This window comes from Gorilla gorilla, chromosome 5, assembly GCF_029281585.2.
Source record: "Gorilla gorilla gorilla isolate KB3781 chromosome 5, NHGRI_mGorGor1-v2.1_pri, whole genome shotgun sequence".
In the NCBI taxonomy this organism is placed as follows: Eukaryota; Metazoa; Chordata; class Mammalia; order Primates; family Hominidae; genus Gorilla; species Gorilla gorilla.
In genome coordinates this window covers 152,495,812-152,520,440 of record NC_073229.2, presented here as the reverse complement: position 1 = coordinate 152,520,440, position 24,629 = coordinate 152,495,812, and the positions used below count along the sequence as shown (strand labels likewise).

The following is a 24,629-nucleotide window of genomic DNA, read 5'->3' as shown; positions in this document are numbered from 1 at the left end:
AAATTCAGTAAGTGGAAAGTGCTATAAAGGAAATAATAAAAAGTGATATGTTAGAAAGAACCCTGGAAGGAACTACTTTATTTAACAGACCTAGGAATGCTGCACCAATAGATGAATGATGAAAATCAGCCAGCTGAGGACAGAGCATTTCAAACAGAGGAAGGTCCAGTGCATGGAGACTGAGACAAGCATAAACTTAGGTGTTTTTTTGTTTTGTTTTGTTTTTGTTTTTGTTTTTTTTGTTTTTTCAGAAAAAAGCACATTGTATCTGAAACATCTTATGTAAGGGAAGAGAGATGTAAGAAATAATGTTGGAGAGGAAGGCAGGCACCAGATCATATTGAAGCTGAGGGGTGGGGCTAAAGAGTTTGGATTTTATTCTCAATGCAATGTATGAGAAAGATTAAAAAAAAATAACCTGGCTATGTATCAGAAACGATTGTAGGGCTGCTAGTGTGGAAATCATAAAACTTGCTAGGATTCCATTCTATTTGTCCTCCTGAGAGGTAATAGGAGTTTGGTAAAACTAGTGAATATGAAGAGACGTGAATGGATTGAGGAGAGAGCTTGAAAATAGAAACAATGAGAATTGCTAGTTAATTAAAAGAGGGAAGTGAAGGAAGGGGAAAAATCAAACTGATTCCTAGTTTGATTATTGAGTCCTTAGTTTTAATAATTGGTTATATTTGTTGCCACTTAATCAGATGAAAAAAATAGTGGTGGGAGAAGAGGCTTGAAAAAAGGAAATGAAAAGATGAAAGATATGAAAAGGAGGGTAATGGCATTGCCTTCAGCACAAAGGTAATAGCAACAGAAGTACTTAGAGAGATTAATTTTATAACAAAGAAAAAAAATATCCCAGATGGGCTGAGACCCAAATCATGATTTCACTTGTCACTCTTCTTTCTACTTAGAGATCCTGATTATTGCTTCTTAAGCTGTCTGGGCATGAAGCAATATTATTGTATAGTGTCTTTAGTTTTTTTACACCAACAGTTTCTGGCGTGTTCTTTGTTAGTACTGGGAAAATCTCACTCAATGCCAAGAGCTAGCTGTTTTGCACAGTGCGTTGGTGCTTTGGTAGCTATTCAAGATGGTCTCCAGAACACATAAAAATACTTTTCTTATGAGGATAGAATATTACTTAGTCCTCTGTACTCCTCCGCTCATACATAACAATCTGATTCTCTGATGTTGGGAGACTAGAGTGGAAGAAAGCCCTTTGTGACGGTTAATTTTGTGTGTCAATTAGACTCAGCGATAGGGTGCCCGAATATTAGGTTAAACATTATTTCTAGGGATGTTTGTGTGTGTGTGTGTGTGTGTGTGTGTGTGTGTGTATGTTTCTGGATGTGATTGACGTTTGAAATGGTACACTGAGTAAAGCAGATAGCCCTCCCCAATGTGGGTGGGCCTCATCCAATCGCTTGAAGTACTGAGTTGAATAAGGAGTAAGAATTCCCCCTGTGTCTGACTGTTTACAAGCTGGGACATCAGTCTCCTGCCTTTGGAGTTGGACTCAGATTGGAACTTACACCAATGGCTCTCCTGGTTATTGGACTCAGACTTGGACTTGAACTGGAATTTATACCATTGACTCTCCTGTTTCTCAGGCCTTTGGGCTCGGATTGGAATTATACCATCAGCTCTCCTGTCCTGAGTCTGGACTTCTCAGCTTCCACAATCATATGAGTCTATTCCTTGTAATATTGTGTGTGTGTGTGTGTGTGTTTATCTATATATTCCTTTTCTCTGGAGAATCCTGACTAATATATCCTTCGTACTAGGGTAGAAAATTTCAACTTTTTTCATCTTCATTCTTCAGACATCCAACACTCTGGTGAAGGATTTTGTTTTCTAACTGATTTTATAGAGTACATCTTTATACCCTGCAGAGACTGAATGAGTGAAGTAGACTCAACATAAATAAAAGCACTAATAATGTTCTCATTAGAGCAGAGCGATAAAAAGATTTATGTATATTAAAATATAGGGTTCTCTACATGTGATCCAAAGATCTCTGTAGACCCTCATACTCTTTCAGGTGATCCATGAGATCAAAACTGCTTATCAATAACATTGAAATATAGTTTTCCTTTTTTCTCTTTCATTTTCTGATGAATGAATAGAAGAATTTCCCAGAGGTTACATAATGTATGATACTACAACAGATTGAAAGATGAAGTAAAAATGAGAATCTAATTGCCTTCTATTGAGACAGATACTAAAGAGATTTTTAAAAAGTAAAACAATGCTTATTACTTCTTACTATCTTTTTTTGTTTATTTTGGGAAATGGTTATTTTTCATGAAAATATAGTAAATTATGAGATCATTGCTAATCTTAAATTATTATTTTTGAGATTTTTCCATTTTAAATTCTAATATGGTCAATATTGATATAACTCAGAAACAAAAGCTGCTTGATATCCTTAATATCACAAGTATAAAGGGGTCCTGAGACTAAAACATTTGAGAACCTTTGTTCTAGTAGAAGGTTTCTTATATATACCAGCGTGACTCTGACAAATACATTAAATGTGTACTTCCAAACATTATACTCTTTCATTAAATCCTTATGTTTGGAAGCAGCATAAACTAGTTTCATTTGTTTTTCTTTTTGTTGTTGTTTTGACATTTTCTGGTAATTTATCTCACATATAGTTAGAACTAGTGCTGCCTCAATTGTTCATGTTATTAACTAGTGTCTTTGTCTCCTCATTCAATTGGTAATCTAATCAAGTAACAAGTATTTATTAGACTTCTACTGTATGCAAAGCCCTTGTTAGATAGGGTGCCAGTTATCAATTTATTGCCCCGGAGCTTAAAATTTGTCCTTCATTACCTGCTCTGTCATAGTAGCACTTGACCCTTTAAGCGGTTCTGCTTTACAGCTGGCACAGTGTTAAGCTTTGTCAGTAGAGGGCACTGGAGAGACACTTAAGAAAGAAGGATCATCTATTCTTGGTTGAATTGTGATCCTAAGTTTGTTTTTAGTTGGTGGTACTGCACAGTGGACAGAGCTGCACAGTGGACAGAGCTGTGTGCATGTAGCAGACATAGTCCCTCAGTGAGCTTGTAGCACCAAACCTGGCCTGGTGACTGCCTTGCTGTGACACACACATACCCCAGGCCTCATGCCACTCTGCTGCAGGGAGAATGTGTCCTGTTTCCCTAGCTTCCCTAGAGCAGGATTGGCTCTGGCCTGAGTGACCCAGCAGACTTTATCATCCCGTGAGCTGCAACTGCACCTTCTTTAAGGAAATCTGATTCTCAGCAACCTCCCCTGTCTATATTGGTTTCTTTCTTGGGTACTTTGATTATTCTTTAAGGTTTTCTTCACAGCGTTAAAGTTTCTACCTTCTTAAAGGTAGTAATTCTTTATATTACATTTTCACTGTTAAATTTACTGTGTGGCTTCTCTCTTCTGATTGGACTCTGAATAAGTCAGGTGCTTTCTAAGAGAACAAAATTACCCTTCTGAGGTTGACAAATGATATCCCAGTAAATCATTTAAAATTGGCGCAAAAGCAATGTATAATTGGGGGCCAGAATCAGACATTTAGAAACTGTGAGACAGTTTGAGGAAAGAAAACTGGCATGATGTGTGGAGAAAATAGTGAGGGGTCTGTCAGACTGGAGAAGGTGGTTTGTGAAGAGAAGTGGGAGGTAAAATGACCAGTTACTTTGGGATAAGATCATGGAAAGTTGTGAATACTAGGCAAAGAAATTGAAATTTTGCTTTTAGTTTATAGGGCACATTCAACAGATTTTAAATAAGAACTGACAATACAAATATTATGTTAGTGTACTAAAGTATACCAACACATACATATATAAAGGAGTTTTAGAAGAAAGTATGGAAATCTATTTATCATGAATTATTTTCTTTGCTATTAATCCAATTTCCCATGTAAATACCTTATTCATAGAAGTGTAGCTTAAAGATAAAAAATAATTAATGTATAAAATCCATAGGGCATTACATATTCATCTATATACTAGATTATGTTATTTTCCTTGCCCATTCTTTTTAGTAAAAACTGTCATTTGTTTTAAGTCTTCTCTGCCTTTCTCTTTTTTAATGAATTGGAATAAGAAGTACTCAAATTTTGTATTGTGTTTTTTGAAATATTTAATTATTTATAGGATCCTGTTTGTATCCTATAAATACAATTTATTTTTAAAAGATTTTAAAAACCCACTTGTGTTTATTTACTAAGTATTTATCATTATTCATTTGATTTTCCTCTTGTAAGATAGTATTCATGTAGTCTCTGTTTTAATAAAAATGTGCAAATCTAATGCCTATTCATTATAGAACTCTCAGAAACTGTACATATGCAAAAACTTTTTTGAAAACCTAGAAGACAATTACAGCCCACCAGATAATATACCGTTAAGATTTTGCTACATATTTTTCCAGTCATATGTACAAGTGTATGTGTGTGCATATGTGAATATACACACATTTACACAGATATAATTATTTAACACAAATATGTATTTTTCATAAGTGGGTTTAATATTTTATAACCTGCATATTTTACTTAACATATTGTAAATATCTTCCATAAAATGTTTTAAAATAATATTATTCTTAATGACTGCATTATTGTTCATTAAATTGATTTGCCATAATTTTGCAAATTACTGATTATTGAATATTGAGAATACTTAATTTTTCTCTGTTTTAAATAGTGTAATGAGTTAGGCATCTTTTAAAGCTGTATCTTTTATACATACCTGATGGTTTATTTAGTATACATTTGTAGACATGGAATTCCCAGATCAGAACGTATGTATCTCTTTTTTTTTAAATATACTTTAAGTTCTGAGATACATATGCAGAATGTGCAGGTTTGTTACATAAGTATACATGTGCCATGGTGGTTTGCTGCACTCGTCAACCCGTCATCTACATTAGGTATTTCTCCTTATGCTCTCCCTCCCCTTGTCTCCCAACAGGCCCTGGTGTGTGTTCCCCTCTCTGTGTCCATGTGTTCTCATTGTTCGATTCCCACTTATGAGTGAGAAAATGTGGTGTTTGGTTTTCTGTTCTTGTGATAGTTTGCTGAGAACTATGGTTTTCAGCTTCATCCATGTCCCTGCAAAGGACATGAACTCATCCTTTTTTATGGCTGCACAGTATTCCATGGTGTTTATGTGCCACATTTTCTTTATCCAGTCTACCATCGATGGACATTTGGGTTGGTTCCAAGTCTTTGCTATTGTGAATAGTGCTGCAGTAAACATATGTGTGCCTGTGTCTTTGTAGCAGAATGATTTATAATCCTTTGGGTATATACATAGTAATGGGATTGACAGGTCAAATGGTATTTCTAGTTCTAGATCCTTGAGGAATCGCCACACTGTCTTCCACAATGGTTGAACTAATTTACACTCCCGCCAACAGTGTAAAAACATCCTATTTCTCCACATCCTCTCCAGCATCTGTTTTTTCTTGACTTTTTAATGATCACCATTCTAACTGGCGTGAGATGGTATCTCATTGTGGTTTTGATTTGCATTTCTCTAATGACCAGTGATGATGACCTTTTTTTTTCATGTTTGTTGGCCACATAAATGTCTTCTTTTGAAAAGTGTCTGTTCACATCTTTCACCCACTTTTTGATGGGTTTGTTTTTTTTCTTGTAAATTTGTTTAAGTTCCTTGTAGATTCTGAATATTATTCCCTTGTCAAATGGATAGACTGTAAAAATTTTTTCCCATTCTGTAGTTTGCCTGCACTCTGATGGTAGTTTCTTTTGCTGTGCAGAAGCTCTTTAGTTTAATTAGATCCCATTTGTCAATTTTGGGTTTTGTTGCAATTGCTTTTGATGTTTTATTCATGAATATCTCTTAAAGGTCTTTGATGTCAAATTGCTGTCTATAAAGGTTGCACTTAAAACAAACAAACAAAAAGCATATATAGTTTTCTCTGTGTTGAATGATATATTTGACAACTCTATTGATCAAGAGACTGTAAGGAATATCTGTAAGGCCACTTTAAAGAAGTTTTAATTAAAAGCTACTACACTGTATGTGTGGGAACATAGATGTTTTATTAAGCCTTGAGATAACTAAACTCTTGTTAGAAATCTGAGGAATTAGTTAGCTGGTAACAGAACAATCGTAAATAAGCTTAAATTATAACATAAAGTATGAGAGAAGTACATATTGTATAATTTCCCAAGTGTAAGGATTGGGAGCCAGTTATTCTGGGAGACTACAGAAGTGATTTTTAGATGTTGATAAGAATAGCACAGTATCTTCTGTGTTTGGGATGATGGAAGGGAATTTTGTTTCAGACAGGCAGCTTCCTCCCTAGTGCCTACTGGGTAAATTGCCATTATATCAAGTCAGTAGGCAGAAAGATTTAGATGGCTTTTTGGTGCTAGTGCTTGCTTCCTCCTTTCTGGAACTGTGCAATAAATGCATTATTATTCCAGAGCACTCGGAGAATGTGGCAGTAGTCAGGCATTATTGAAAGAGGGCCATTTAGCAGAAACATTCTATAGAGATGAATTATCAACACTATTTTTCTTTATTATTTAACTTGCTTGAAATATTGAAATAGTGTAGACCAGCTTTTATTTTGTGACTTTTGTCTTCCTAGTGATCAAATTGATAATGCCTGCAAATGAATATACCTTGCCCATCCTGTTTCCTTAATAAGAAAGATAATTATTGTAGCTTAAGAGTACAACTGACTGAAAATTCCTAAATGGTCTTTATAGTAAATATTATGCTATATAATTAAAATGTGACACAAAGCATATTTTTACTCCAAAGTTTATTTTATAATAGGAGAAAATGACTATTAGAAAGCCAATAAATCATTTAGAGATTACTACTTTAAAGTTGACATTCAGAAGCCATAATTGATACAGACCTCTAAAAATAATTTAAATGCACTACTGCCATAATATTCCACTGGGGGGAGGGGGTGGAACTGTTATAGTAGTGGAGAAATAGGCTACAGGTTTGTGAAGATGCTGAGGCCCAGTAACAAACACTAGGTAACTTATCCAAGATCTCAGGGCTGGTCCTCGTTGAAAGGAATGATTGGTCTGCTATGCAGTGGTGAATCTGAAAGACATCTTGCCAAATCAACCATTGACTTCAGAATGTGAATATAATAAAGAATAGAAACATCCTGCTTCTATAAATTGGGTTGGGATCCAGGATATCCTGTTTAAAAATAAAGACATAATTTCTCCAAAATACACACGGACAGTTTATTCTATTAATGTGCCATCTGTGAGACTCAGAAAGAAAGAAAGAGAAAAAAAAAGAATCCTAGCTTACAAGAGAAGATGATAACTAGAAAAAAGAAGTGAACAATAATATCAGCCACTATCACTATGATCTGTTTATTCTGTACTTCGATTATACTGAAGTGTTACAGAAATCTTCCCAAAAGCTCTCAACCAGAGGCTACCTACCACTCAGTGGCAATCGGTCACATTTGAAATTTGGCTTCTCAAATAGTTGACACCATCCTCTCTGCCATGATTTGCATCTGTTGTTGAGGGTTAATTGAACAAGTTAGACTAGTAGTTATTGAGTGGTTAATGTGTCATGGGTACAAATTTTGGGGAGGGAATGCAGAAGATTGATTACTTTTACATGTTGTCAGGAAGAAAGGGTCAAGTGCAACTCTTATAACACTGAGTTTTGTAACACTACATCTGATATATTTTGGTTAAAATTACATGCTAGCAAAGAAAAAAGATATTTTACAATAAAATTTGTGTTCCATCTTCTGTGTAATAAATAGGCATATTTGCATTTTTGTGATATGTGTCTTTGTTAAAATCCACAATGACATGAGAACAATTGGTTGTTTTACTGGAGAGTTTTCTGGGACTAAAATCCTGTTGTTCAAGTCTCATTTTTGTACTTCTGTGTGGCCTTTGTCTGCAATGGAAAGTCTATATGTGAGCTATGAGAGTGGGACTCTTTATGTCCTGTGCCTCCACATGATAGATAACCAATGAACACTTACTAAGTCAAAGGGAATAGAGTAGATTGGTGATTTTAAACTGGGTTTCTTGTAGCTCTACAAGAGTTTAGGGACTGTTACAGAACTGGGGCCAGTAGCAGTGGTGATTAGCTGACACCTTAGTGGGTGAGACTCCAAGTGGGGAAATCTGCTGTGTCCTGATCCTCAGCTCTAGGCATTTTTAACTTTAGCCCTCATACTGACACTACAAAGTGTCCTCATTCCCTGAACTGAGATTCAAAGTTAGTATGTTACAAATGATCACATAACTTGTATAAATGATGATCTTCCAATATGAAATTAGAAATGGTTCCATTGTTTGCACTCTAAGCACATCTCCCTGCAATAATATTCTAGATAGCGAAAAATAAAGGTGTACCCTTTATGTAAACCAGGCCAATAATGTATCGCTTTTGTGTATGTGTGTATACATATACATATATATATATATATATATAAAATATTAAAAGACTTGTGTTCAGCAATACCAGAGATTTAGAGTGAGATCTGGATTTGAACCCAGCTTTGAGTGTTACTAATTGTGCCTCAATTTCCTAATTTGTAAAATAGGATAATAACAGGTTGTTGTGGAGACTAAATGAATTAATACAGAATGTGTACTTTGAACACGGTCTGTTACCTAGTAAGAATTCAGTTCATCTACTTATTTGATTGATGTATTTCTATGGCTGTGTTCTGGAAAACAGTCTTTTTAACTTAAATTTAATGTTCAGAATGGATTGGCATATTTTTATTGTTATATGTTCCCTTTGCTTATATATCTGTTTAGCATTATTATTTGTAATGTCGTTTCAGGTTCCTATATGATAGTGGACTCTTCAGATCACGACCCTGGAGAAAAAGCCAGACTTCAGCTGCCTACAATGAAGGAGAATGACACTCACTGCATTGATTTCAGTTACCTATTATATAGCCAGAAAGGACTGAATCCTGGCACTTTGAACATATTAGTTAGGGTGAATAAAGGACCTCTTGCCAATCCAATTTGGAATGTGACTGGATTCACGGGTAGAGATTGGCTTCGGGCTGAACTAGCAGTGAGCACCTTTTGGCCCAATGAATATCAGGTAATCATCTGTACTTTTCTGGTGTATGTTTTGATGTCATCAGATCTCACTATATGTGTAATACATAGATGTAAATATGCATCTCATGGTAATAAGAGATTGCCCTCTTGCCTCCCCCACCCCCATTATTGGGGAAGTGTCATACATAGATATACATATGCATCCCATGGTAAGGAGAGATTGCCCCTCTTTCTTCCCCACCCTGTTGATGAGGAAGTGTTTGGAGACATTGGCACAAAACCTTCAAACTAGAGAAAATATTTCTACATGTTAAAATGAGTTTAGGTCCAAAATTTGTTGGTGGTTTGACAAAGAGCTACTTATTGACAGATTCTTTCCTACAGCTTTGTTCAGGAAGAAATAGCCTTTTTGAGTTTATTGTAATCTTCAGACTGGACTGATTTACCGACTTTTTGAAAGTAACATTTGGGAAATAAATGTGATGTAGAGTTTAATGAACTATGTTAAGGGGGAGGCATTTTCATTAATTATTTTAATTTTGATTAATTAATTGAATAAATTAAATGACATATAAAAATAAGCCAAAAAGGATAAGTTATTCACAAAGCTTTGGATGTTTATTTCAGAAATGATTCATTGAATTATGATTAAATCAGACAATCAATAGTGTCAGTACCCACTTTATGTTTCTGTGACTGAGTTTATATGCTCTTAACAAAAAAAAAAGGTTCATTTACTAGTTTGGAGAGTTTGTTCAGTAACCCTCACTATGAGGTTCCGTCCCTGGATACTGTTATTTCTTTAAAAGGTCAATTTTGTGTTAGACCTTGAGATTTAAACTTTTAAAGGACTTGTTTATTTGTAGCTTATTATAAAGCCTAATGAGAATACATTTATGTAAAAGTATATTTTATGATGGTCAGCAAGCAATATATAAACTAATAGTTTTATTTCTGCCTTTTAAAAATGAATTATTTCTCTAAGTTAGGTTTGTCTTTATTCTTGAAGGGGAAAAAAGAAATGCTTTGCTTTAATTGCTTTGTCTTGAGTTGAGTTTTCTGTTTTATTAAAAGCCTCCTACATTGTAGGCATGGTTCCACAGGTAAGATTTTCAGTTCAAGGTTGTATGTTGAGTTTTCAATGGATTTTCATTAGGTACTAGTTGATTCTATTATTCTGGAGCATAAGGATATTTCTCTTCAGTCGGGGAGAGCCATCTGCTTTTTCAGGGTCCACAGCCCCAGGAGGGCTGCATATATGATATGGTAGGTAGGTGGATGGGAGTGTGTGAAACTAATGCTAGAGCACTTGTTGCAAGATCAGTGGGCTCAACTCTGACAAAAGTGGGTTGATGGCTGTCATCACCAGGTCACTCTCACAATGCATTATCATTGTACTGATTTCATGAGAATCTGTCATAGGAGCTTAACTTAGCACTGGAAAGAAGTTCTGATTCAACAGAGTCAGCCTCCACAAAACAAATTAAAACCCCCAATAAAAATTAATCTAGCACACTCCTTAAAAATATGGGTTTTGAAGTCAGATTGCCTGTATTCAACCCTGTTCACAACTTGTTTCCTGTGTAGATAGTTCTTTAAGGAATCAGACTGTCAGTTGTACTTTAAAACAAGAACAATAACAACATAGAAGTAACTGTCGATAAATCCAGCAAGTAGTATATCTGTGATATATTTCTTTTTCCTTGTAACTAAGAAATAACATACATGTAGTTATTTTTTCTAAGTTGTTAAAGATCTATCTTTGAATCATTGATGTTAATAACATTTTCTCATGGCACAGATTACTGTGGTGTTAATTCTACTATTAAGTTACAGTAATTTGAACTGGATTAATAATTCTTTGTTCAGTCTCATTTTGGATGACAAAACCCCCTTCGTTATATGTGCTTGTGGTGTATTTAAGCAAGAAGTACAAAAAGTGCCTGGGTGAGTTCCAGCCTGGCCAGTGACATCATTTTGGAGATGTTTTGTCAGAGAAAATGATGACTAAATAAATACATGGAACCTATGGGTAAATGTCTCGTTGCTGCAGATTAAAATTTGAGCCATAGATAATTTCTTAAGTGATTGTTTTGTTCTCACATCTTTTTCCTTAACCTACAAAACTTAATCAATGAGAGCAAACAACAGAGTACATTTTATTCATGTGCTTAGTGCTCAGTAAATTACTTGGTTGATGTTTTCATCAATTTAATCATTTAGATTATTAGTTGTACCTGTACATTTGTGATTAGAAACAACCAACATAACATAAACTATATTTATGTGCTTTCTTTCTCTTGGAAAGTAACATGAAAAACGTTAAATCTCCCATACATTTTGATAGCTTTCAAAGTCAAATCAATACCTGTGAAGTGTTTGGTAAGTGCTGGTTTGCTGGCAAAACACCGTAGAATTTTTTGATTGGTGTTTTAGGTGCTGATGTCTCTATATTTAAAGAGAAACTCAACTGCTTTAAATACCAGATATTGGAGGCCAGTCTTGAGATTCCATCAGGTTCTTAAAGAATATCCCCATTTTCTTTTATTTTGAAAGCATGACATTCTTTTCAAGTTTTTTATTTATTGTAACATCTACTATTAGACACATACTGTGAGGTCACATCATGCTAACTCCTGGGGATACACAGGCAAAGTCCCTTTTCTCATGAAGTTCTCAGCCTAGCTTTGCTCTGTAGAAGATAAAAATGTAAATCAGATGTTTGCTCTGCTCTTAAGGAGGCTAGTCCAGATGGGAAATGTGAGATATACATAGATATAACTTGAAATACCATAGCGATGGTTAAATGACATAAGAGAGGTAAATATAAAATGCAGTGGGGAAAGCAAAAACAAAAGATAGTTTAGTTTCTAAAGTAATTTCAAGTAGAAATGAGACTAGAATTCTTTTCTGTCGATTCCTCTATTCCTAGATGCTTTCCACTGTACTGTGTATTTTTCTTAAATCACACTTACTTAGAGCCAGCAAATGTAAATTTTGCTTTTTGACATATCATTGCAGTGATCCACTAACATATAAGGAACAAACTGTTTTTCACCTATGTGTTCAGAACAATTGATGCCTTTTCAGCTTACTATACTAATTATAGAAATTATCGTATTACATTTGTTTTATTTGCTATGGTTGAAAGATGCTATTCTACGTATTTTATGGGCCACAAATAAGTACTGTAGATTCTTAAATTGATTGCTAAATAGAAGTAAATAGGGAAAATCCTGCAAATCCTTAGGTGTCATCTCCATATTAAATTTCAGCTGAAGATCAGCATACCTCTAAAAGCGTAATTTTCTCCACTCTGGAAATCTGACCTGTCTTGTATTCATAAAACTAAGTTCTGCTTTGGGATTAAATCCATTACCTTCTTACTGAACAGTGAGGTTGTTACTAAATGAGGCAGGCAGGCGTATGTAACTTGCAAAACTATTAGTGGAAACCTAATCTACTGTTTTCCATTAACTGGGTGCACATCATTAATCACAAAAATGATGCGTGATGAAAACTACAGGGGTTTGTCCAGAAATTAGAATGTGATAATATAGCAGAAAGTGCCTTTTTCTCCCCCAATACATGGAGAAACAAACACAACTTTTGCAATGCATTTTCTTCTTAACATTTTCCATTGGTTTGAAAAAAAATGTAAGAATTGACAGGCATGAGATTTTCTGTTTTTGTCTCCTTTTAAAGGGGTTATATTAATGTATATTATATTGATATTTTGTCAGTAGAAAGATTGTTATACTCCAGAGATTCCACTGGCTTTGGATCTGAAAAGATTGGGGCTTAAACCAAGTGACCGTTTTTACTTGAATAAAAAGCCTCTAAAAGATTGATCTTCAGGCACAGAGGCCTGTGTAAGAAGAACATACTCATGAACCATCCATGCAAAGAGTAAAAAGAGGGGATGTCCCTCCTCTGTCATAGCTCTCAGAACTCTTCCAATTTTTTTGCTCATCTGCATTCATCCATATAGAGACCCACTTTAGAAAGGCAAGCAGCAGGATTTTTTTTTCTCTAGATATATCATATAGCGGTAACTTCCTGCATAAGCATTGTAAGTGACTCTGCTCATGATCTTGTATAGCACTGTTGTGGATATTGTTTGTTGTCTATTTATTAGTTATTCTCCTAGCTTTCTTCCATAGTGGCAGGAGTTCCAACCAGCTTACTTGCTTTCCCAGCTTCTTTGTAGGTAAGGATGGCTATATGCAACACAGTTCTGGTCAATTAGTTAGGAAGGAAAGCCTGCCAGGAAACTTCTGGGAAAGATGTTCCTCCCTGATAATAAAGAGAGTGTTGTTGCATGAGAACATGGCTCTTGGTGCCATTGTGGTCATTTTGTAACTGCGAGGAAGAAAATAGCTGACAAACTGAGGGTGACAGAAGAAGGCATTCAAGGAGCCTGGGTCCTATTCTCAAAATAATAATAATAATAATAATAATAATAATAAATTATTTAAAGAATTTTTAGATGACTATTCTCCTGTGCAGCCAAAAGCATTGTTATACATCATGTTGTGTCTTAAGCTTTCAAGCAATACTACCTATCAGCACATACTGTTTGTGGATGGCACATATAAGACACATGGCAGAATTTAAAAAAATATATATCTACCAATGAATGAAGCAGTTTTTATTTTTCAATCTAGTTGGAGAGAGAAGACGTAAACAGGGCTGTAAGACAGTGGATCACTGACTAAACGGGCTAGAAAGGAAGGAAGGAAAGATGATCTATTGGGTATCTACTGTGAGTGGGATACTAGGTTGGATACTTTCATGTTTGTCATCTTTTACTTGTATTAATATTTGAACGTGTGCTAAGTAAATGTTTCTTACCTTCATGCACAGTTGAAGTTGTGCTTATGTAGTGGTGGAGCAATATTATTTCCCATTTTTTGTCTTTAGTAAAATAGTATGATTTTTATGAGTTTGGTCTTTAGCTGTATCAGTGACTTCTGAAGTTAGCCACAACTAGATAGACTTATTTTAGTTACGGCAACAGGATTTACCTAACACGGTCATCGTGGCTTATTTTTACACTGGCAAAATACCTTTTATTTGATAGGCTATTAACAAAGCATCTTTGCTGCTACTTTTTAATCTTAACGATTCTCTTTGTTGCAAACAGAGTACCCCAAATGGGTTGGAAAGGCCCTCATATTATTATAGTCATTGTTTTCTTAAAACTTAGAATCCTGAAATTAGCCGGGCATGGTGGCGGGTGCCTGTAATCCCAGCTACTCAGGAGGCTGAGGCAGGAGAATCGCTTGAACCAGGAGGCGGAGGTTGCAGTGAGTGGAGATCGCGCCACTGCACTCCAGCCTGGGCGACAGCGTGAGACTCTGTCTCAAATTAAAAAAAAGAAAAAGAAAAAGAAAAAGCTTAGAACCCTGTGAAGGTGACCTCTCTGGTTCCTGATGGTGATTTGCTTTTATTACAAAATGTCTGCTCTACTTTGACTTTAAATAGTTGTTGTTGATTCATTGATGAAACTTATGGTTGTGTAAATAAATTTTAACAGATGAACAAAAGAGCCCTGGTAGTTAACAGAACAATTAATGTAAATCTGTGACAAGCCTCTTTTCATTCTGCTCAGTCATACCTGCTTTTATGTAGGGTGGTGGGAGCTGCCACAGTACCCTTCATTGTTTCTTTTGAGAAATATTTCCATAAATTAGTCCAATTCCCTTTCAGTAACTGATTGAAAAATAATGAGCGGTCAGGAGAAATAAGCATTGTTTGTTCAATGCATGATTTTTTCTTACTTAGGAGTTTGTTTTATCTAAGGGGAATGAGGAAGACAGATGCTAAAAGGAGCAGTGGAAGAGATGCCAGTTCTTTGCTTATGTTCTCAACTAGCACTCACTTTGGTTTGCTGAATCTGAAAAAATTCATTTCTGATTTCTTGTTTTGCATACTTCTTTATTAATTATTTAGCATACATTGATCAGGCAGATAAATGTGAGAACCATTTCCGTCTAATCAGTTTAATGATGTTTCTGACAATGCTATACTGTTTCATATAATACATGACAAATAGATAACAATTTAAAATTATTTTCGTCTTCAATTATGTTGTCTGCTGACTTTGATAGTTAATTGGAATTGGTCTAGTTTTTAGGGCTTTCCAGTTTTTGAACAACTTGAATTTCTGTGTGAACTCTGTCCATTTGCATTTCAAAGACTTATTTTTCTTCACTTCAGTGTGTATATAATATGTGAACAAAATATTGGTGTTATAAGGGACAAACAAAAACGAATACTTTTTTATCTAAAATTTAACTTTTGTGCTGTGGTGATTTCAGTTTCAATTCTTAGAAAACAAATACATTTTTCATTTGAGAGAATGTGGGAAGAAGGAAATATACAGCAAATGTCAGACATTTGTAGTCTTTTCAATTTTATTATTCATTACATAATATTACATAGAATCTAATTATTCTGTTGTTAGTGGGGTTGGAATATAAACGAAAACAAACTTTGGACACTAAATTTTACTCATGTAATCTAGTGGACAATTTATAGTTAATTTTAGCTGTCTTGATTTTCAAAAGGTGTTCTTAAAACTGTCATTATAAAACTAGCTACTACATGTTATTTCTGCATTTATTTATAAATAATGATTGCACACACCACTGGAATTCCCTTATGAGAATTAGATTCTTAATATTCTTTGAATGATCTGTTAAAAAATCATTCTTCTCAGCCCTCTAGAAGCAGTAAATCAGTTCACATTTTATGTTTAAAAATAAGGTCTATAGTCAAATTTATACCAAGTAATAATTCAATAAAATAATAAAGAATGAAAAATGTCTAGTACCTAGAGACAAGGTTTGGTTCAAGCTTAAATATCTTTAGATCCTGGCATTTTGCAACAACATCACAAATATAATAATTAGAAACAGATACCATGGTTCTCTGGGCTTATATTTATTAAAAGACACTTTTGGTTTGGTTGTAAACTTTAGTAATATAAGGCTTACAAAGAGATGAAGTCAGTTTAGCTCCATAAATACCAGGATGAATTTCTGTGTTTTGTTTTTGGTTATTGTTTGTTTGTTTGTTTGTTTGTTTGTTTTTTTCTTTCATTTAACCCCCTCTTTCTATGTCTTGGGGAGTTCGAGTGAGACTGATTGTAAGCAGAACAATAAAGAGAACCAAATAATTGTTTTTCTGGTACGTATATTAGACATTGTGACATGATGTGTGAGAATTAGAAGTAGAAGGTCTCCTTTTTTTTTTTTAATAGTGGTGGAGAAAAAAGTAGAGGCCATTTTGTATATTGGGTAAAGATTTGGATTAGTTCTCATTTGACCTGTGTTTAATATCCATTATCACATGTTCATGTCCATTCTGTCAAGGCCTCCTTGCTCATTGAGTGACTATGTTGTGGGACTTCTTGAGTTTCAGTCCCTGCAATATGGGATGATAGCTAGTCTACTGTGATTTATTAGGTTCACAAAATTGTCTATTTAAAGCTCTTATTTAAAGATAACAGACACCAACTAGAGCTAGTTAAGTAGAAAAGAGACAGAATTGAAAAGATTTGGGAATCACTCACATCATTTAAGGGAAGTGGAATTCCCAGCCTGAAGAAGGCATAGGACCCAATTAGATCTGAAGAAAACAAACACTTTCTCTCTGAAGGACTGCTGTACTGACATATTTATTTTATCCATTTGGTGAGTGGTTATTAAGCAACCTAATCCAAGCCAGGCACCCTTCTGGGTGCTGGGGTTGGACAGTGCTGAATAAGTTTCAAGGTTCCTATAGTCCCAGGAATTCTACTCTAGGGGTCAGAGCCAGTGGGGGAGAAAATCCGGACAAATAAATGAGAAAAAGATTAGAATACAACAAGTGCTAAAGAAATAATTAAAATTTAAAAAATATGAAAGCAGAAGTCTTAGAAACTGCATTAGACCAGGTGTTCTAGGAAGAACTGTCACCTGGAGATCTGAATGACAAAAACGAACTAGGCATGCAGAGATCAGGGGAAATACCTTAGAGACAGAAAAAAACCAAGGACCTAAATATGGAAGGAAATTGGCATTGCAGAGGGACAGAGACAGATACAGAGGTCAAAGGTTACCTTTTTCAAGATGAGATGGGTAGATTCCAGTTATGTGAGCTTTGCAATCTGAGGAAAGAATCCTAATGCTTTCAGATAATTTTTATCAAGGGACCCTATTTACTCATTCTTAGTCTCATCTTGTACGTGCTTCCCATTTATATTTTTCTTTAGTCTTTCTTACTGTTTACTCACAGCTCTGATTGTGTCTGGTCTTGATAATGGTAATTTCCTATTTTCTCTCACCTTAAAATCTATTATAAGTCAATTACTTGTTGGGGGATGCTAATTCGCTGATATTGAGCTCCTCAGATTTTGCCAGTGTTTCCTTTAAAGTCAAAACGCTCAGCCTTTATTTGAGGTCCTTCATCATTTAGCCTCAGGCAACTACTCCAATCTTCCTACCATTCTTTTTTTTAGGATGTAATATATGTATGTCCTGAAATGGCTTTGTTTCTTCCTTTTCATTGTCCAAGTTCTGTTTGTCCTTTAAGACCCAACTTTATGTCCACTTCTACCACGTAACCTTTGCTTAATACCTCCGCACTCAGTGGTCTCTCCCTTCTCCTTGGACGTGTGTTGCCTGCATTGCTTATTAGACATTTTGCTTGTTATATGTATTTCAGGTATTTTTCCTCCAATAGTATTATAGGCCCTCTTTTAAAAAGGTCAGGGTGTCCCATAAAGGCAATGTAACAATTAGGTGCTTTGTATTTCAGAAAGCAATTGTACAAATTTTAAAAAAATCATCCTCACAATAGCACTATGGGGTCACTGGGAAAAGTACAACTATTTTTATTTTAGAGATAAGGGCTGAGAGAGGATAAGTGACTTGCTTTAGGTCTTGTTTCTAGTGAGAATAGAGCTAGCCCTCCTCTCTCTTGTGAAATTCTAGTCCCTCTCTCCTGTGCCAGCCTGTATATTGGTGATGATTTTCCAGTCTTGGTGTCAAAAGAAAATTGGCTTGCTGATTAAGTATTCAATGATGGTACAAGAGTAAAGTTAGAATTATTTTATATCCATACACTTTCTCAGGGGACTTATTCTTTAATATTATTTGTTAATGTTTCTTTAAAAACACTGAATGGTTTCATGGGTTGTGTATCCAAGAATTGATTGGATGAAGCTGAATACTTCATGGAATGCTCAGAACTTTGGTGAACTGAAGTTTAATTCATTTCCACAACCAAGTGTTAAGTTTTTAGTACATGCTTAGCACTAGTCTGTGTTTAGGGACAAAACCAGCAAAAAAAAAAAATGAAAACAATTTTATACTTTTCCTTAGAGAATATAAAGTCCACTAAGACAATTGCGTATACATCAATAATTTTTAATGGAAAATGATGGTTAAATGAGACTTGGTTATACTATTATCGTTAACTCTATATATGTTTGAAAATGCCATAATTAAACAATGAGGGGAAGAAAGTCTTCTGAGAGAGATAAAACATCCACATTGGCAGCCTTGTATTTTGTGTCATTAAATGTCCAAAGAGTTGTTAGGGTGCAGAAAACAATCTCCAAAATGAAGACCTCCGAAGCAGTTTCAGAAATAAAAGTTTCTCTCTGACCTTCTCCTTCCCTCCTGTCTCTCACTTCTCCTACTCCCCCAAGGCTAGCCACTGAAACTACAATTGGCTTCCACAGGAACCTCTTCCCCATGGCAGGGCATAGAAACCAGAACCTCTCTTTTTCTTCAAAGCCAGCCATAACACCTAAAAACAACTGCTCTAACTTTCCCCTGCCTTTCCGTGAAATAACTGGCCACGAACAAATTATCTGACCTATCTTGTTTGCATGTAGGTCAAAAGACCCGAATACTAGAAAGGGTCCTGCCCTGTACCCAGGAGGAAGAAATGCTGCACAAAGTGGCCAAGAAGAATTTGAACAGACAGGCCTTGCTGGGTTTCCTCACCTCAGTCTACTAGCATTAATTAGATCATACTCTTTATGTGAAATCATATTTCTACATGGGTGTCCATACATCATTGAACCTAAGCATAAAAATGGATTTTTTGCCATATCTTTGGGTCTTCCTTCTGAAGGTTCCTGTGTCGTCTAAACTATGATCAGATAAATTTATGTTTTTCTCTTGTTAACCTGTTTTTGTGATAGGAGTGTTGGTCATGACCCTTAAATGGGAAGGAAAAGGATCAAAATATTAGTACTGTGGAGAAAATAGTACTAATAAAGGAGCTCCAAGAAGGAAGAAACACATAGGCTCTGGGGTCCAATAAAAGTTGATCTGGTACTTGAGAGGCTGAGGCAGGAGGATCGCTTGAACCCAGGAGTCCTAATCCAGCCTGGGCAACATAGCAAGACCCTGTCTCTTAAAAAATTGAGCTACTATGGAGGGCATAAAAGTGGTGGGTGTGTAAAGGCAGGAGTAAAAGGCACTTGAGGTTTCCCAATTATAAGGCATAGATAGCAGTCTCAGGTGATCAGAAATGAGAACGATCATACTGTGTAAGGGGCCAGCCATACTGCTCTCTCTGGCCCACATGGAGGGTCTTGAAATGAGGAGGGAAGTAGTATGTTGAAAAAGTTGTACCTTATTGAGAAGTTTCCAAATCCAGGGTGGGAGATATGTCTGTCTGACTCCTCGGTGCTTGGGCCACTCAGAAGAGGCTAATCAGCAGAACAATATGATGACAGTGATGATTTTTACAAGTCAATCTTTTGACTGAATTCAGCAGATCAAAGGGAGCCCATAACACAGCATTTACTGGACATCCACACACTGTACGATTCAAGCCCCGTCGGTCTGAACTAGACCCATGAAGTTGCGTTGTTCGCATTTTTAGATGATGACCTGTGGAGAGCAAGGCATATTTTTGTTACTTAGTTCCCTTTCTCTTGGGTAGAGATTTATTTTTTTGTTATGAAAGGTAATCAGGTTTTTGGCTTACAAACTCATATTTTTTAAAAGTCTATTCAAATATTCTTTTGTCAACAGAATTGCCAAATTTTGTTCATTTAAGTTTGTTCTTTCTGCTGGGATCCCGGGGGAACTTTCCCTTATAATAAAAGCTGAAGGATGTCCAGATTATGCTCTTCTCCTCCATCTGCCTATTAAGTTCTTAATCTCCTACACCTGGGTGTTCTAATCCTTTATTTGCTTTAAGTACCAAGTGGTTCCAAGTCGGACAAGTTCTGTGTCCAATATGCCAAGTAAGATTCATTGTGCCATAGAAGGGCATGCTACTCCCCAAGATCTCCTGGAGAATAAAGTGGGTTGCTGTTCACAAATGGACCTGCTGGTTTTAATGCAGCCCAGTTAATAAATGGCATTCACTCAGCATACAGCCAAGAGTACTCCATTGATTGGCAGCAGGAAGCTCCTTGTTCATGTTGAGAGTTCCTTTTTGCGGTTCCACTTGCCTCGGAGAATTGTCAGTGGGCTGCCTTCACAGCGCAGCAAAAGGTCCTTTCTGCTTTTTCATTGCCATTTGCTTCCCAGTTTGGAGCCAGTTGAGTTATTTAGTTATGGGCCTGAGTTCTGTAAGGTACAGCATTTTTAAATGAGTTTGTTTTTGTGTCTTCCTTGTTCGGAGTTTTTTGTTTGTTTGTTTGTTTTTTTGGAAAAACATCCAGCAAAGGATACGGAAGGCAACGTTATCCTGTGCTTCTTAGTTATCGCTATGCTAACTGAAATTCAAGAGATTATGCCGTATATTGAGTTTCAGCCTTGGGTCTCACTCTAGTTCAGAGAGAGCTCATGTTGCAGAAACAATCCTCTCACCTCAGCCAATAAATACTAACAAATCATCTCTACACCCAGTGAGACCATGTATATCTATCAGCTATCTTATGGAGTGACCAGAAATCAGAGAGAAAGAAGGCACAATCTACTTCCCCTGTTATCCAAGTAAAAGCTTAGTCATCTATAACTAACTTAATAAAGCATGTGCTTGTTGGGTAAAGACAGAGTAGCTCACTAAGCTTAGAAAAGAAAGATAAGAGAAAGGCTGTTCATTGTCTAGTACCTTTGCATTTCTGATTAGCCTGCATATAAGTGGATGGCATTTTTTTTGTAGGCACTGAGACTGGAACTTTCCATATTATTTTTCAATCTTATTACCTCTACTAGAAAGACAGTGGATAAGGGAGATTACTTAAACCATTTTTTGTGATCATATTGTTGGGAGGGAGTGAACTGGTACCAGGGAGAATTGGAAATTTTCTATAAAAATGGTGTTAATTTATTAGCCATGAGAAGAAGGAGAAATAAAAAAAATCAGAATATCTTAATTCAGAGGGAATGGTTTGGAAAATGTGAGAGTGACATTTGTACTTCTTATTACAAGCTGACCACACAACATTATTTAATTCTTAAGTTTTTTTAAGGTTCTCTCCTTCCATAATATAAAACAGAGAGGCTGATGAGAAGTTATTTCAGCTGCTGATGTAACAGACTTTGGCGGCAGTAACTCCAGTGTGGGGAGGTCAGCAAGCTGCTTTATGTAGCAGCTACCACACTTCAGCATAGCCATTGCCTTGTGTTGGGTCCGAACGTTGGTTGCAGACCAGGACTCCTGCATCTGGTCTCTAATTATTTCCTACTGTCTAGATGATCTGAATTGATTTCTGATTACTCCTGGACTCTAGGCTCCCCCACCCCTCTCTGCCTTCAGCTTTGTTCCAGGAAGCCCCATTTATACCCTAACTTTCACTTCCCACTCCTCTTCCAAGAGGAACCATGTCCCTATTAGGAAAAGATTTTGTCCTTGCACCAGGGGTTAAGAGAATTGAGAGTAGGAGAGGTGATGTCTGTACCACGTCTTTTAGTTGGTCTCAGTTTTTAAAAAGGTCTAGTGAATTCTCAGTTGGATTAGACTGTGTGGTAAGTGAAAAAAGAATGAGAAATATTAAATCTTTGAATTAAGAAGTTGTTCTCTAGCAGGGTTGTAATGGATAACCTATTGACTTGACTGTTGAGTGGTGAGACATTTAATATAGAGAATGGCAACCCTATCATTTTTTAGTGCCCAAGATTATAATATTATTTATTTAAAAGTGACATGTAACCTTAACAATGATCTGCCTTCTCCTGAATCTTTGATTCTTTTCTCCAGGCCTACTCTGGTGTACACCACGTGTCCACTGATGCCTACCTGTCTCTCTGCAAATATGTAAAGGTTTCATTCAGCTGCAAAGCTTGGCGAAAGTTTGTGAAACTTACGAAGAATTGATGTACAGAAGGGCAGTGAAAAACTTTGCCCTGTCTTTCTGGACATGTGTTCTTCATAGCTGGACTTCGTAGGGTGGTTTTTACTTAATGCCTCTAGTTCCTTTCAAATTATTGTCTCATAACTTGTAACTTGGTTGCTATCCCTTTCATGCGTCGAAAATTACTGTCTTCTGATGAGATATCTCTGACTTTTCCCAAGTCCTTATTCCCCTTGACTTCCATGTAATATTTGAGATTATTGGACTCTCCTTCCTTCCTTAGATATAAAAGCCTATACTATCCTTTATTTTTTGGTAAACTTTTTTGATCGTTTTTTTCTTTTTTCACCTTTTTTAAAAAAAATCCTCTAAATGCAAGCAGTTCATGTATTTAATTTTCTTTTATTAGTATTTATTTTTGGTGAAAATTTTATACATGACTAATCAGGAAATATAAATAATAATAATATATGTATGTTTTATGGAAATCGACTTAATCTCACCAGTACTTCCTAAAAGTTTCTCTCCATTAATCACTTTCCTTCTATCCTAAGGAATGTAGTATTTTGAATTTTTTGTTCATCATTTTGTTTCTTTTTTCTTTAATTTACTTTAAACAAATATTTTGTTTTATACAGTTAACAAATGTTTTATAAATGGTATCATGATTTGTATATTTTTTGGCTACTCGATTTTTTTTCCCAGTCAATATCCAGGTTTATGTAGTGGTAATCATTTTTTTCAGTGTTGTATAGCATTCTATTTTTGAATAAGCTGAAATTGATTATTCAGTCATTTGTCTATGGATAGTTGAGTTGTTTTCTGGTTTTCTAGTGGTAATATTTTTAAAAATGTTATTATGAGCATTCATGTACATGTGTATGATATTGCTAAGTAGTGATATTGCTAAGTCATGTGGTTTATGTATTCAACTTGATAAGTTGACTCTAAGCTGTTCACCAAAATGATTGAACAATTGGCATTCCAGCTGGCACTATGCATTTCTATTGATGCATATGCTGAGTAACCCTTGGTATTTATTTGCACATTTTCAGATTATTTTTCCTATTAGGTAAAGATAATATTGTGGTCCAAATTTGAATTTTTCTGACTACCATTGAGGTTGAGCATGTTTTCAAATATTTGATATTTGTGTTTCTTTCCCTTTCATGTTCTCATTTGTGTCTTTTGCTCAATTATCTATTGGTTTATCTGTTTCTTATCAATTGGGAAGCCTTCTTTTCTGGTCTAGATAGTAATCATTTGACAATAATACATGCTTGTCTTGGCTTGGGTTTATTTTTTCAGTTTCTTATAGTTCTTTGGACAAAAAGCCTTAATTTTAATGTTGATTTATTTTTATTTTTATTTTTTTTTACTTTACAAATAAAAAAAGAATGACTTTGTTAAGAAGCTCTTCCCAGCACTGAGGTTATTTTATTCTATATTTCTTCTAAAAATTTTATGATTTGCCTTTCCAATTTAAATATTTGATGACTTTGGGTTTGATTTTATATACAGCATAAAGTAGGATATTTATGATACTCTTCCTTAGTGCTGGATTCATGCATATACATTTTTTTCTGTTTTTTTTCTTTGTTTCTCTGTGTTTGTCTTGTATGTGTGTGTCTATGTGTGTTTGTGTGTGTATGTATATATCCATATATATATATATTTTTTTCTTCTGAGCTCTGAGCCTTCTATCTGCCTGCTAGAAATTTCCATGTTGATGTACATCACCTTAAACTAATCATATCTAAAATGGAACCAGTTTCTCACACTTTCTTACTCCCCCTACATCTAACTGGCATCTAGATCCTTTAAACATGTCCTTTGAAATGAGTTTTTATCTGATAGTTTTTATTCCTACTACCACCCTATTTCATGCCATGTGACCTGAACCTCAGACCTCCGAAATGTTTCAAGTATACCTCTTGAATTTCTGTTTTCCCCACACAGATCATGTGCGGCTGACACCATATTAGTATTAATTTTTCTAAAGTATAAATTTTGATTCTCTTAATTTTTTTTTTTTTGAGACAAAATATCACTCTGTTGCCCAGGCTGGAATGCAGTGCTGCGGTCATAGCTCACTGCAGTCTCTAACTCCTGAGCTCAAGTGATCCTCCCTGCCTCAGCCTCCCGAGTGGCTGGGACTACAGGCACATGCCACCACACCCGGCTAATTTTTAAATTTTTTTTTCAGAGATGCTGTCTGCCTATGTTGACCAGGCTAGCCTTGAACTCCTGGCCTCAAGCTACTCTGGCTTCAGCCTCCTGAAATGTTGCGGTTACATGCATGAGCCACCATAGCTGGCC

General features: G+C 35.6%; 1 protein-coding gene across 5 annotated transcripts in view; it reads left to right on the top strand.

The window, feature by feature from the left end:
- Positions 1-24,629, top strand: part of PTPRK (protein tyrosine phosphatase receptor type K) — a 560,471-nt gene that overhangs the window by 191,286 nt on the left and 344,556 nt on the right. For all 5 annotated transcript variants that reach the window (XM_031012171.3, XM_031012169.3, XM_031012170.3 and 2 more), the window contains exon 3: positions 8,824-9,095. In XM_031012171.3, the coding sequence (XP_030868031.1) occupies positions 8,824-9,095 (272 nt within the window). The remainder of the gene's footprint in view (positions 1-8,823; positions 9,096-24,629) is intronic.